The sequence below is a fragment of the Cherax quadricarinatus genome, chromosome 3, assembly GCF_038502225.1.
Source record: "Cherax quadricarinatus isolate ZL_2023a chromosome 3, ASM3850222v1, whole genome shotgun sequence".
Lineage (NCBI taxonomy): Eukaryota > Metazoa > Arthropoda > Malacostraca > Decapoda > Parastacidae > Cherax > Cherax quadricarinatus.
Genome location: NC_091294.1, coordinates 70,947,637 through 70,964,171, shown reverse-complemented (window position 1 = coordinate 70,964,171; position 16,535 = coordinate 70,947,637). Strand labels below are relative to the sequence as shown.

Genomic DNA, 16,535 nt, shown 5'->3' with positions numbered 1-16,535 from the left:
ACATGTTTGTGTGTATCAGTGAAAACAAATAAAGCCAGGGTTCCCTGAGCACCCATTTATCTAATGTCACTGAGCTGTCAACAGTTGTCATAACACCATTCTTCAAGGAGTTTCATATTATACTCCAAGCAGACAGAAAGACAGATAAGCAGAGAGAGACAGATAGACAGACATGTTTGTGTGTAACAGTGATAACAAATACAGGGAGAGTTAGCTAAATACATGAGTAAGTGTAGGTGGGTGTGAGTTGGACCTGACTAGCTTGTGCTACTAGGTCTGATGTCATGCTCCTTCCTTCAGTGGATGTGACCTGACTAGGTGGGTCATTGATCTAAGTCAGGGAAGGGGGGGTGAACCTGCCTTGCATGGGTCAGTAGGCCTGCTGCAGTGTTCCTTCTTTCTTATGTTCTTATGTATCCGGCTGGCTGGCTGGCTTTGGCTGTCTGTCTATATCTGTGTCTGTGTCCTTCTCACATGCACATCAGTACAGTTATTATAGTGTGAATTGCCTAGGATAACCCAAAAATTCCAGGCAAAGATAGACAGACAGACGGACAAACATGTTTGTGGGTATCAGTGAAAACAAATAAAGCCAGAGTTCCCCGAGCGCCCATTTATCAAATGTCACTGGGCTGTCAACAGTTGTCATAACACCATTCTTCAAGGAGTTTGATATATGTATACTCCAGGCAGACAGAAAGACTGATAAGCAGAGACAGATAGACACAGATAGACAGAGAAAGACAAGACATATTTGTGTGTAACACTGATAACAAATACAGCTAGGGTTAGCTGGAGCAGTGGGCATTTATCAAATGTCACTGGGCTGTCAACAGTATAGGGATGCCTTTCGTAACACCAAACTTCAAGGTACACAAGGTGTCTAAAACAGTGCTGGGACCTATAAATACTCTGTATACGTATATTTTTAGACAATAGTAAATAACCCACGCAGGTGAAAATGTTCACCTGTCAATGTGACTGTGACTATTTGAGTACTATTTCAGTACCTAATATTAGTGTCAGAACAAAGACTGGCTATGAAATCACAAGAACTATAGAAATTGTAATTATCAGAACATAAAAAATATATAAATTAACATAAAAACGAGAAAAAAAAGGTATATCGGCCAACACTTCTGCATGGCACAGGATTCGATGTTGCTGTCAGGTGAGCATCCAGAGCCAAGTTCACGGTCTTATATCTCAGTAAGTAGTGACCTAAAAAAATTTTTTTTTTTTTTTTAATTTTCAAAATATTTGGAGCGCCACGTGAGTGAACGTAGATCTACGCTTGGACAGTTTAAGGGTTAATGCTGCAGTGAGAAGGCTGGAGGCAGTGGAGATGTCATGTCTGAGGGCAATGTGTGGTGTGAATATAATGCAGAGAATTCGAAGTTTAGAAGTTAGGAGGAGGATGTGCAGGATTGCCAAAACTGTTGTCCAGAGGACTGAGGAAGGGTTACTGAGGTGGTTCGGACATGTAGAGAGAATGAAACGAAACAGAATGACTTCAAGAGTGTATAAATCTGTAGTGGAGGGAAGGGGGGAGTAGGGGTCAGCCTAGGAAAAGTTGGAGGGAGGGGTAGAGGAGGTTTTGTATGTGAGGGGCTTGGACTTCCAGCAAGCATGCGTGAGCATATTTGATAGGAGTGAATGGAGACAAATGGTTTTTAATACTTGACATGCTGTTAGAGTGTAAGCAAAGTAATATTTATGAAGGGATTCAAGGAAACCAGCAGGCCGGACTTGAGTCCTGGAGATGGGAAGTACAGTGTCTGCACTCTGAAGGAGGGGTGTTAATGTTGCAGTTTTATAAACTGTAGTGTAAAGCACCCCTCTGGCAAGACAGTGATAGAGCGAATGATGATGAAAATTTTTCTTTTTTGGGCCACCCTGCCTTGGTGGGTAACGGCCGATGTGTTAATAAATAAAATAAAAATAGTATTTGTTCTGGAGCACTTTAAATGTCTGCTACCTAACCTTACAAAATACGTACGACATTTGAAGTATTCCAGAGTGATTATTTATTATTATTATTAATTATTATTATTACAGAGTTTAATCATTTCTTAAAATGCCACAAGAAAGACAGAGAATGTAAATACACAAACACACCAGCTAACTCCTTTTCTGTGAACTTTTGTACTTCTTCCATTCTTTCTTCTTTTTCTTCTTCTTCCTCTTTCTACAATAAATATTCATCTCTCACCCTACATTAGGACTACAAATATTTTAACGAGTGTACTGTATATACATTGCATGCCACAATAAATACTACTTGCCTCTCACCCTACATTTGAACTACAAATATTTTAAGGTAAGTAATGAGTGTACTGTGTGTGTATTTTACTTTTTTCTTGTTTTCTTTAATATGAAAGAGATATGCAAATTAAAACAAAGTTATCAAGTTGGAGTTGCCTTTTTATTTTTTCTAATATACATATTTAATTCACCATTTAGCATTGTTACAAAGTGGGTGGGGCTAGCTATAGCAGAGAGAGAGCAGTAAACAGCATCCCAGTAACTCATGACTGCCCATGATGCATGGAGGGGTGTGCCTCTTTGCACTATAAAATACTACTATATAATCATACTATTACTATCAATAAAGGTTATCTACCATCATATTTATTCCAGAATAATATTAAGTATAACATAAATAACAGAAGCATAATAAAGATGCCCAAATTAATAAAAACTGACATTATATAGAGAAGTATTGGAGGGTGGCCAGAGTTATATGAGAGGGAGAAGGTGAGATCAGTCTGATGCATGGAGGGATATGCCTCACGCCACTACAAAATATTGTACAATTATACAATTACTATCAATAAAGGTTATCTATCATATTTATTCCAGAATAATATTAGGTAAAGATGATAAAGATGCCCAGATTAATATAAACTGACATTACAGCCTCTCCTCACCTAGTGACGTACTCATTTACCAATGCCTTGGACTTACGATGGGCTCTCTGACCAGTATTTATACCTAAATAATGTATATTAGAGCTGATTTCCTCTCTTCTGTTTATTTAAATATACAGTTCACTACTGTATAAACATTTAAAAATATACCAGAAATGTTATAAATTGTGCAAAGGTGACATTAAAACAATATCAAAGATGGCTGACACAAACCCACTTCCATTATAGCATGCTTCTGACTTAGCGACAAATTCATTTAACAACGTGGTCTTTGAAACGGAACTCCGTTTTTAAGTGAAGAGAGGCTGTATATGGAGAGGTATTGAAGGGTGGGCAGCAGGGAGGGATTAAAAAAGAAGAAAAAAAAATCGACTATGCGCTCATTTCCTGGAATATCTCGGAAGTAAGTTATTGACCTATTTTATGTGGTATTCCCATTAATAATAAACAGATGGAAAGGATTTTCACCACAAACAAACTGAATGGGTGGTGACATTTTTGAAGTATCAGTATGGGGTGGTTCCTCGATTAGCGATGAATTCGTTTACTGACGTGGTCTTAGGAACTGAACTCCATCAGTAAGTGAGGAGAGGCTGTACAGCCTCTCCTCATTTAACAATGAAGTTGTGTTCCTAAGACTACATCGGTAAATGAATTCATTGCTAAGCGAGGAGCATACTACATATATGGTAGTGGGTTTGTGTCAACCATCTTTCATACTGTTTTAATGTCACTTTTGCACCATTTTAGTATACAGTACTTTTAAATGTTTATACAGTAGTGTACTGTATATTGTAATAAACAGAACAGAGGAAATCAGCTTTAATATACATGTACATGATTTAGGTGTGCATACTGGTCAGAGCACCTGTCGTAAGTCTGAGATGTTGGTAAACGATTATGTCACTAAGCAAGACAGGCTGTATTTATATAAAAGAACTACCCATTCCAAAACTATATACCCACCTGCTTTTAACATTTCTGTGTTTATCCAATCAATCCCAGCTGCTTTACCTCCTTTCGTGCTACCCACTGCCTCACGCACTACCCCCACACTCACACGTGGATCTTCCTCACTCCTACAAGATGTTATTCCTCCCTATTTTCATTTTTTGCAATAGAATTGTCAAACATTCATTGATGAATGCTTACTGTAAAAATCGTTTCAATCCATTCATTATTAATAGTGAAATTACAGTAAATAAGTCAACCCTTCGAGGGTCCAGACTTCCAATCTGAAACTTTTCCACAGGGTCCTAGAATTAAAAAAAAAAAAAAAAAAAAAAAAAAAAAAAAAAAAAAAAAAAAAAAAAAAAAAAAAAAAAATTCTTATGAAAGTAATAAAACAAGTACAAAATTTAATGGAAAACTGACAAAAAGTGTCAGATCAATGGTCTGGACAGTGAAAGAGTTAAAAAATATAATGACAATATTAAAATATTATATGTATTTAGAGGACTCGGTTGTCTCCTGGTAGAGGGAAGAACAGTGCTTGTACACTGAAGGAGGGATGGTGGAGAGAAGAACAGTGTCTGTACACTGAAGGAGGGGTGGTGGAGGGAAGAACAGTGCCTGTACACTGAAGGAGGGGTGGTGGAGGGAAGAACAGTGTCTGTACACTGAAGGAGGGGTGGTGGAGGGAAGAACAGTGCCTGTACACTGAAGGAGGGGTGGTGGAGGGAAGAATAGTGTCTGTACACTGAAGGAGGGGTGGTGGAGGGAAGAACAGTGCCTGTACACTGAAGGAGGGGTGGTGGAGGGAAGAACAGTGTCTGTACACTGAAGGAGGGGTGGTGGAGGGAAGAACAATGCCTGTACACTGAAGGAGGGGTGGTGGAGGGAAGAACAGTGTCTGTACACTGAAGGAGGGGTGGTGGAGGGAAGAACAGTGTCTGTACACTGGTCATGTAACAGTCAGAGGGTAATCTGAAGTGTGACGTCAACATACTTGGGGACACATCCACTCAATAAATTATGGTGAATGTGTTTTCTTCTCATCACTCTACCTTGGTGGGAGATGGCTGCTGAGGTTATAAAAATGAGCTAAAGCCAGAGGAGCAAAGTACCTGCTAAAGAAATTATCAATAGCAACAAGAAGAAAAAAAATGACTTGCCTAACTGAATAGAAATTATGAATTATGACAAGCAAGATGAAGTTCCATTGATCCAAAGAATCTGAACAAGCCTTCCTTCTTATAAGGTAAAACATGATTATGGTACCTCACATTCTCCTTGCACCTCCCATGAATACAATAATAATGTTGTGATGAATGGTTTGAAAAACCGACAAGTTGAAGATTGAGACACTTATGCAGCGTATGGGAATCTTTATTCAGGAAACGTTTCGCCACACAGTGGCTTCATCAGTCCAATACAAAGAGGAAGGCGTAAGGAGAGGAGGAGTATGAGGTAATCAGTCCCTCAGCCTGGAGTCGATGTGTTCAGTCCATCAATCTTGTAGAATGTACAGCATAGGGCCGTAGACGTGGCTTATATACTGTAGTGAGGTGAGGTGAAGCAGGCGGAGGCAGGGTCATAGTGGTACCATCCACTAGTCGAAGTAGGTCTTCGTCCAAAGGTTGAACAAGTGTTGAAGAATTCTTTGTAACAAGATCCCATGATGCTGCAGTGTCTGACAGTTGTGATGAATGGACTGATGAAGCCACTGTGTGGCGAAACGTTTCCTGAATAAAGATTCCCATATGCTGCATAAGTGTCTCAATCTTCAATAATAATGTTGTAAAAGATACAAAACCCTACACAAAATTAAGTAATAAAAATGACTAAGTCTTGCAATAAGATCTCAATAAATTGTACAGTCTTGTTGAGAAGGAATGATGGAATTGAAAGTATACAATGACATGAAAAGAAAATGGTAGAAGATGGAAAGTGGGCACACCAAGAACATGAATTTTTAACCCTTTAAGTAGCTTCAAATCCCTCTCAAAATAGAAGAAATATTATTAAATTTTTTGCCAAATTTCCTGAGGACAGTTAAGTCCCCCCTACGACCCTCCTCAGTCTATTCTATGGGGTTTTATTAAGTTTGAGTCAATTATTGGGACACCATAAACCATGACAAATTATTCCTTGTTATATTTTATCTGAGAAATAGGGTATTTTTTTTTACTTTAAGAATTCAAAATGGAAGGCAAGTGTAATATATGAGAGGCCTCAGTATGTGATTACTAAACAGAGCAAGTGTTGTTTCAGTGCCTGGAATGTCTACATTTTTCAAGTGATATTTTTTCTTAATTTCTACTTTTTTTTTTTTTTTTTTTTTGTAAAATTGGCCAAACTGATAACTTCTATGCTCATTCAAATAGAACAGAAGGCATACTAGTGAAATAGCTAAGAATTTCCCAAACTGAGAAATGCAATTGGCTAAATGTAAGATTCAAAGTGAGTATAATTGATACATAAATTGTGCCCGGACTCCTAATTTTGTGCCATTCTAATTCTGTAAGTTTTCCATCAAATTTCATACTTTTGGTGTCATTACCTTCAGAAAAATATTCCCTACCAATTCAGAACTTTTTTTTTTTAACCCTTCTGAGGTCCATGCCACAGTACTAAGGTTTTGAGCTCTGAGTCGGTGCCTTATAAATAAGTGATGAAATCAGCTCACTCAGATGAGATGCGATCTGCAAATTTAAGCCTAGATATGAGAGAATGGGTCTGTGTGGTTAGTGTGCACCACATAAAAAAATCCCGCCCCACACACTGCATAATGGGAAAAACCGTAACCATATTTTTGGTTTAAAATAGCATCTCTGCATTGTATTTTTTGTATGGTTTTTATGGCTGTATTCTCAGTTTCTTATTCTCACTTGATAGAATGAAGATATATATTACAGAAATAAAGATCATTTTGATTGGTTTTAGAACTGAAAGTGTACTGAAATTGAGCTCGAAGCAGCAAAAATGTTCAATTTTTGTCGATATTCCAGAGTTCACAAATTACGTCACTCGTCTAATGTGCGTTAAGGAATGCACTGACATTATTTATACATTTATTATTACAGTAACGGAGTTATCTACAAAACAGTAAATCTTCTATTTTTTGTGTGAATAAAAATTCTAAATGGAAAGAAAGCATAATATAAGAGGCCGAGGATATAACTAATGAACAGAGGAAATGTTTCTTTTAGTGTCAGGAATGTCTACATTGCTTATTCTGGACCCCATTTATAAATTGGCAATTTTTTTATTTTGTGTGAAATTGGCCAAATTACTGATTTCTAATCACTTTATTGGGTAATGGATATAGGTAAATAGATGGTTTCTTGTACTCAATCGACAGAATAAAAGGAATACTAGCGAAATAGCTATGAGTTTGGTCGACTGGAACAATGAAATTGGCCCAAAAAAGGATTCTTTATCAATCCATAAGAAAAAATTCTTGGATCAGGGGGGTCTGGACCCTGAAAGGGTTAAAATATGGACATTGTGAGCACTTTTAATTTCTGGGCTTAGGACAGCGGAAGGGTTAAAAACACAGAAAAAATACAGAAAACATCATTGAACGAAATATCAACGAAAGCTTAAGAAAGTGCCATGGTATACAGAGAAACTATGGCACAGCTTTTGTGTATGAGCATCACAAGACACATTAACCCTTACACTGTTGAGACCCCTGCTCACAAACTTGCTCTCAGTGTTGAAGAATTAAAAACAAAAAAAAAATTTTTTTTTTTCTTATGAAATGACGAGAATCTTTTTCCGATGGTAATGACACCAAAAGTATGAAATTTGATGGAAAACTTATGGAATTATGCTCTCGCGAAGTTAGTAGTCTCAGCAATATATATGTATCGGCGATTTTGCCCAATTTGAGCCCTATTTATGGCCAATTCCATTGTTCCAGTCGACCAAACTCATAGCTATTTCGCTAGAACACCACTTGTTCTATCGACAAAAAATAGAATATTTACTATTACACAGACTACTGCATTATTGTAATAATTGTATAAATAATGTCAAACCATTTGTGACTGCGTATTGGACTGGCCAGTTGGACACGTACTAGACGGTGACATCACTTGTTTACTCTTGAACATCAGCAAAAATCGAACATTTCCGCTACTTTGAGCTCAACTGAAAGGTACTTTCCGTCATGAAACCAATCAAAATCATCTCCATTTCTGTAATATATCTTCCATTCTATCAAATGAGACCAAGAAAACGAGAATACAACCATAAATAGCATATGAAAATACACCTCAAAGTCAGCGTTTTAAAGTCAGATTTTTTTTTTTCTCATTATGAACTGCATGCTGCAGAATTTTTTTTATACTATGCACACTGACCATGCAGACCCATTCTCTCATGAGTAGGTCTACCAGCTTTCTCCAAAATTCTAGAATTTTGGTGGATTAATACGGAACCAACACTAGATTGTAAGCCGTATTAATGACAATGACAGCGAAAGGGTTAACATGTGTCGACAATATGTCGGACTAAAATTATAGCACAACAGTACTAGTGTGTTATCTACACCTAAGAAACATATGAAAAATACAACATGATAGACAAAGTGCAAACACAAGCTACAAAATTATTCGCACGGAACATACAGGATGCAGAAAAAAGATCATGGAATTATTTTCTACTACTGTACCATCAACAGTGGTAGAACAACATGTTACAACTAATGTTCAACAGTGGTAGAACAACAATGTTACATCCCATGTTCAACAGTGGTAGAACAACAATGTTACATCCCATGTTCAACAGTGGTAGAACAACAATGTTACAACTGTTCTTCAACAGTGGTAGAACAACAATGTTACAACCAATTTCTTCAACAGTGGAAGAACATGTTACAACCAATGTTCTTCAACAGTGGTAGAACATGTTACAACCAAAGTTCTTCAACAGTGGTAAACAACAATGTGTTACAACCAATGTTCAACAGTGGTAGAACAATGTTACAACCAATGTTCTTCAACAGTGGTACAACAATGTTACAACCAGTGCTCAACAGTGGTAGAATGTAACAACGTTCAACTGTGGTAGAACAACAATGTTACAATTAATGTTCAACAGTGGTAGAACAACAATGTTACAGCCATTGTTCAACAGTGGAAGAACATGTTACAACTAATCTTCAACAGTGGTAGAACGTGTTACAACTAATGTTCTTCAACAGTGGTAGAATGTGTTACAACTAATGTTCTTCAACAGTGGTAGAACAACAATGTTACAATGCTCTTCAGTAGTGGTAGAATAACAATATTACAACCAATGTTCAACAGTGATAAAACAACAATGTTACAACCAATGTTCAACAGTGATAAAACAACAATGTTACAACCAATGTTCAACAGTGGTAGAACGTGTCACAACCAGTGTTGTTCAGTGGTGTTAGAACAACAATGTGTTACAAGAGCAGCTAGTGTTACAACCACAGCAACCAGTTATCAATACCAAGCAACCACCACCACCAGACTCCATCTGGAACTGGCAGGAAGATGCACATTTTGTGACCAATCCTTAACAATATGACGACAGAGTAGAATCCTACCTAAGGAATTTCCATCAGTGCAGTTTCGGTAAGTGGTTAATAAAAATTGTGTTTTAATGGTTATTTTTTCACCAAATTCATTCATAGTGTGTATGCTCATTTTATGCAAGTACTGAGAGCTCATATTTGTTTGGAAGAGATTGGCCAAGAACTATACATTTTATATTTATATTGTTAATGTTCAATTATTAACAATAATTTTTCCCTAAGTTAATTTTAAACCTCGTTTATTAACAATGCACATGATCACTAAGTTTAGAGAGCAAACATTTATTTGGAGAAGACTGATCAAGGACCACAGATTTAAGAGTTAACAACCACAAGTGAATAGAAAGAGGTCTCTACTGAGTGACTGCTGTCTCACAAGACAGAGAGAGTAAGCTAGTGCTGCTGCCTGCTAACCTGCCTCACTCACTCAGCCTCACAATGAGTGAGATGGCTGGTGCAGCTGGTTTCTAGCCTGCCTCACTCACTCAGGCTCACAATAAAGTGGTTGGTACAGCTGGTGCAGCTGGTTGCTCACCAGCATGATGCTGCATCACAGCACAATAAAGTATGATGCTGCAGTGTCAGCTACCAACATAACCCTTAACCCTTCACTGTCCAACCTGAACATCTTTGTTATTGATGCCAGGGTCCCTCATGTAGATCTACATCTTGAATTCAGCTCCTTCAGAGCAGCTGTGAGTGGTAAATTTTGGCCTAGATATGACAGAATGAGCCTGTGGTGTGAATGTGCAGGGTATATAAAAAACATTCCTGCCTGATGAAAGGCATGATAAGTAATGGAAAAATCTGACCCCGTGTTTGGTTTAAAATAGTGACCAAGATGTTTACTATGATGGATTTTGTGGTTTTACTGAATCTTTTATTGTCTCATTTTATAGAATGGAAGACACAATACTGTAAAACTATAGGCTTATTGTTGGTTCCAGAACCACAAGTATGTAGTTTGAAATTGGCCTCAAAATAGAAATTTTTTATTTTTTTTCGACTTTCTTAAGGATGGGTAAGGCCTCCCTACACCCCCAGTCTGCTTTAACTAGATCCAATTCAATTATTGGAATGGCATAAACTATGACTAATCATTCCTGGTTATAATTTTATTATCCGGGAAATAAGGTAAATCTTAAATTTTTTGTGGTGATGAACTCAAAATGGAAGGCCTGGGGATGTGATTAATGAATGGAGGAAATGTTGTTTTAGTGCCTAGAATGTCTAGTGTGTTTAAAACATTTTAGACTCAAAATCCATAATTTTATCTTCTAAAATGGTAAAGAAATATGATGACAAAACATGGAATTACAGAGGCGAAGTTGATGGTCTTGACACAATTTACACATCATAATTTTGCTTAATCTGAGGCCAATTCCACTGTTCAAACTGACCCAATTCTGTCAATGCATTGCAAGAAAGAGCTCGTTCAACCATCAAAGCTGCCATATCAAGTGCTCAGAAGTCAGCAATTTGGCAAATTTTACACAAAATTTAATAAATTCCAATTTAAAAATGAGGAGTCCAGAACAAACATTGTGGACATTCCAGCCACTAAAGCAACCTTTCTTCTGTTCAATAATCACATCTCCAGGCCTCTCCTATATTTCACTTAATCTCCATTTTGAATTTATCATTATACAAAAAAAAAAAATCAAAGCTTTACCCCACTTCTTGGCTTAATAAAATATAACCCCGAATGATTGGTGATGGTTTAGGCCATCCCAGTAAATGAAGCAGACCTAGTAACAACCCATAAAACAGACTGGAGACAAGGGAGTACAGCTCCTGCCCTTTCTCAAGACAATTACCAAAACATGAATGTTTCTCCCATTTTGAGGCCTATTTCAAGCCAATTGACAAGTATGTCCTCTAATCTATTAACTGATACTAAGGAACAGGAAGACGACGTGAAGCTAATGAGAATTCAATCGGATGAGGACTAGGCAGGACTACAAAGGGATATGGATAGGCTGCGAGCCTGGTCCACCAACTGGCTCCAGGAGTTTAACCCCACCAAATGCAAAGTCATGAAATGTCTCAAAATTATTTTAACCCAAACACAAGGTCAGAGGTTAGCTGTTCCCATGAGGCACTGCAGCAAGCAGGAGGATTTTTTTATATTGTGCACACCCACCTGGGCTAAAATTTACCATTCACATTATATTTGAGGATGCTTTGATTAAGAGTATGTACATGCATGCAGGTGTCACTGGCCTCAATAATGTAAATCTACGTGAGAGAGTGAAAGGGTTAAAATGCATTATCAGAGTTGCAGTAGTGCTGCACTACTGCAACTTTGATACTGCATTTTTTTTTTCCTTTAACCCTTAAACTGGCCAAACATAGATCTACGTTTGCTCGCATAGCACTCCAAACGTACATCTACATTTGGACAGTTTAAGGGTTAAAAGGGAAAAAAAAAAAAAAAAAAAAAAAAAAAAAAAAAAAAAAAAAAAAAAAGCCAAATGATATGGTAAAAGAAAATAAAAATTGGGGAACGGGCAAGAAGTAACTTAAGTAGTGCTACCTCCCCACTACCCCTAGTGCAACTTATCCTACATGGACACATGTTGCCAGGTGACTACTTACCTCTGCCAACACACGGATACCTAATCCAGAATCTTTAGCTACACTCTGCACTACACAGAAAGTATATGTATGTGGTGAGTAAGTTGCTCTGTATGACTTCATAAAGCTGACTTCTGAGTGCAACATTACCCAATCAAATGCTTGATGTGCTCTGAATGTTCTAGCAAGGTTTACCTCAAGGATATCTTTAACAAAGCTCAGAGTTAAAAGTACAAACAATAATATTAACATCTAGAAGGTACAAGTAAAACCAGTTAACATATTGTGAAACTATTCTCTCTGTAACTTTATGCAAATGTTTGCAAAGGATGACAGAGTCATAAAGGCATGAAGTAATGAGATCCAGCTCCTGTCATCAGCAGCACAATAATGGCTATAAACACCATCATGTGTACTGACGCAATCAGCTACCACCCTCACCACAGCACTGGAAGTAACACTTGCCACAAGCACTTTCTAGGCAACACACCAAAACTACCTGTCTGCCACACAGTACATGGAAAGATTATTAATGAGCCTGTCAGAGCAGCCAGAATATCTGCCAGCTTGCCAGACAGCACAAACAATACCTATTACCCAACTATCCTTCTAGGTGACCTATTCCCAGGTTTAACGTTACCTAATGTTACATGTTTAAAATGGATAACACAGCTAAGCGTTAAAGTAAAATACATGTTTAGGTTACCCTCACTACTTGCAAGACACAACAGCCAACATTCACAATGAATGCTATTTGATGCAACAATCATGAAGTCTATAAAGATACTTCAACAATGTAAGGCTGACACAATGATGATGATGTATATATGATGATACTTCAACAGTATAAAGCCTCAGCTAAACTTACTTGAGCAGAAGAGTCGAGCTTGGCTTTTTTAGGCTTGCGATTTCCTGCAAATAAATAAGAAATTGACAATTAATATTTGCTAAACAAGTTAGCATCTTCTTATGCACTTGCTGATACATATTAAGGTACTGTATATACCAGTGGTAACACTTAAGCTGAGTGTATACATCATATTATTATAATCATGGCAAGCGCTAAACCCATAGGATTATATAGTGCCAGGGAGGGGGGGGGGGAAATGGAAGGTATTCAGGATTAATTCAGGGAACTGGAGCACAGATCATGTTCCCTAGACCAAGAGCCCCTCACCAGCATCAAGGAATCTCCCTTGAGAAGTATATACATCATAATGTGTATACATGCCAATATACCCAGCATAACACCTGCATGCAATTACTATGGTATATATAAGCTTGGTAATACTTGATCTGAATGTTAAATATTGTGTATATATATCTCATACAAACCTGGAAGCATAACACCAGTGTCCGATTATAGAAGTACAGTGGTGCCTTGACTTACAAGTGCCCCAACTTATGAGTTTTCAGAGTTATGAGCCATCGCTTGGTCGATTTTTTGCTTCGAGTTGCGAGCCAAAATCAAGTTACGAGTGAGCTTCAGATACACCGCCACTCGCAGTAGAGAGGAAATATCAAAAACCTTGATAATAACCAATGTGTAACCTTTCAATTTTGATACCACTGGTAGTGTCATGCTGCCAGAATATTCTATAATGTATGCCCTAAGTAACGAGAAACAATTCTGGAACATGTAATACATGTTCGGCAGGCTGGCTGGTTGGGTGGCCGGCTGGCTGGCTGGTTGGGTGGCCGGCTGGCTGGCTGGTTGGGTGGCCAGCTGGCTGGCTGGTTGGGTGGCCGGCTGGCTGGCTTGCTGCCTGATTTGCTTTGGCTGTCTCTGTCTCCTCCTGTCTGTCTGTATCTATCTCTGTATCTCACAGGTACACAAATACAGTTATACATAATTTAAATTACCTAGGATAACCCAAAAAAGTCCAGACAAAGTGCTGTATACTATGCTTGTAGATATAAGGCATAATAAGCATGACTGGCAAGTATAATACACATTTTCACTTGCTCAGAATTAGAAGTAACAACTGCATTGTGTGTAATACCTTTTGGTTCATGAGTGGCTCTCTGAGACAGAGAGACAAGTAGAGAGACAGGAAGACAGAAACACAGGCAGACAAAGAGAGATAAGCAGAGACAGAGATAAACATAGAGCTAGACAGATAGACAGGCATGCTTATTTGTAATAGTGAAAAATAAATCCAAGGCAGTGCACGATCATCAAATGTCACTCCACGAGTGACATTCCACTGGCAGTGGAGTGATGGACAGACAAACACATAGACAGAAACAAACAGATAGACATGTTTATGTGTAACAGTCAAAAATAAAGCCAAGGCAGTGCACGATCATCAAATGCCAATCCAAGAGTGTCACTCCACTGGCAATGGGGCGGCACTCATCTTACACCATGCTTCAAGGAGTCTCGTATATACTCAAGCATTTCTACCCCTCAAGGGAGGTTCCTTGATGCTGGTGAGAGGCTCTTGATCTAGGGAATTGGATCTATGCTCTAGTTACCTGAATGCCTCCCCCCACATGTGCTGTATAATCCTACAGGTTTAGAGCTCCCCCATGATTATAATAATAATAATCCAGCGTTTCTAAAACATTGCTGGGATCTGGCTAAAAAGGCAAAAATAATTTCTTATTTATACACTTTTATTTAAAAACCCATAACAAAAAAAAATGGGATAGTTTTTTGGGGACTGGAACAGATTAATGGCATTTCGGTTAATTTAAGTGAGGAATATTGATTTGATATACGAGCAAATTAAGTTACGAGCTCAGCCACGGAACAAATTTAACTCTTAAGTCCAGGTACCACTGTATATATAAGCGTTGAAACACTCAACACTCAATCAGAATATTTTCAACATGGTGTATGTACTGCAGATCATATATACCTGGTAAGTATCATGATAATACCACTGAGTAGAGTACCTACATATGCACAAACTTTTATTTTTAATGTTTTTTATTCTGGAGTGTGTCACATTCTAAGTACAAGAGAGCATTCCCCAATCTTACAGAGAACTACAACACTTGCCTTCCTGACTTTTTTACTCATAACCTGGTGGGAGAGCCAGTGACCCCACAAGTGGACAAAATGTAAAACAGTGTATGCTGTTATTATAACCACGTTTTTCTAAAGGGGAGTATTACCAAGTTACACAGGAAACATAGACACTACTATTCATGAGTTGGGTCAACGATAAGTGACAATCTTAGTATGTATCTTGCCGTTGCTGCTGCCTGGGCGAGGTTACAGGATAGCAGGTGGTGTAGCAGAAATTTGGATAAACACGAATGCACTCTGATTCTCCTTTATATTGTCACTGGTGTGGATGAAAGCAGTTGCATGCACTTTTTTGACCTTATATCATCCTTGTGTAGTGTAACCTGGTATTTGTCGAAGGCCACGTATCATACGCACTGTTGATGTGAAGCATTTTACACACACGCACACACACACACACACACACACTTGTGTTGTAAGACGTGTCTTGAGATTACTACACAGAGCCATCACATCTTGTGATGTGATGGCTCTGTGTAGTAGTGTAATGTCTGGACAGTAGTAACTACTATGAAGAAAGTTGCATTTCGTGATTTCCATTAAGAGTCTTTAACAGATTCTGTATCAGCAACACAGGTAGCAGTGCTACAGTAAATACTGCATAGAGAAGATGGCCCATGATCTCAAAACAAGAACATAAACGAGTGTAGCACACACAATCTGTGTGCACTACATATGAACACCTATGACTGGTAATAAGAGCATAAAACCAACTAAATGAAGATTACAGAATCATAATAAAATGAATGTAAGCCACCATCTTCCAAACCTACAATACTATGGAATGCAATAAACAAGACACTTATGCAACAACTGGGTATCTTTATTCTGGAAACATTTCACTAGCCAGTGGCTTCTTCAGTCTGATGCACAGAAAGGTGGAAGATAAGGAAGAGTTTGAGGTAATCAGTCCCTCAGCCTGGAGTTGGTGTGTTCAGTTCATCAGTCTTGCGAAGTTGACAAATGATAAAAGTACAGCATATTCCATGAATATGACGCACTTTTATCATTTATCAACTTGTCAGTTTTCTAAACCATTTATTCAAACTGTAGAAGACAATCATTCACATTATCATGGGGGAGCACTAAACCCATATGAATTATATAGTGCCTGGTGGGGGGAGGGATGGAAGGTATTCAGGCTTGATTCAGGGAACTGGAGCACAAATCCAATTCACTGGATCAAGATCCTTTCACCAGCATCAAGGAACCTCCCTTGAGGGGGCAATCATTCACAGCTACAAAATCTCCGAGTCACATTCTTCAACATTACGTAGTTACACTTGACCTCTCCCATGCAGTCACATGATGCCACTCTTAATAAGTAATAGTTCACATATTTTCTTTATAATTTGATAAAGCTTCCCTTTAGCAAAACATTGTTATAAAAAAGCTAACACAGCTTTGTCTCTCTTCTTCAGCTTGTAAGCTAACTTAAGTGTTCCTGGCTTCTAACTTTAAAACTACAGTGTTCCTC

At 38.1% G+C, this 16,535-nt stretch overlaps 1 protein-coding gene across 5 annotated transcripts in view; it reads right to left on the bottom strand.

The window, feature by feature from the left end:
- The window catches only part of LOC128705417 (female sterile (1) homeotic), a 684,385-nt gene that overhangs the window by 228,494 nt on the left and 439,356 nt on the right, over window positions 1-16,535 (bottom strand). For all 5 annotated transcript variants that reach the window (XM_070092310.1, XM_070092319.1, XM_070092329.1 and 2 more), the window contains one exon: window positions 12,890-12,933. In XM_070092310.1, coding sequence (XP_069948411.1) covers window positions 12,890-12,933 — 44 coding nt within the window. The remainder of the gene's footprint in view (window positions 1-12,889; window positions 12,934-16,535) is intronic.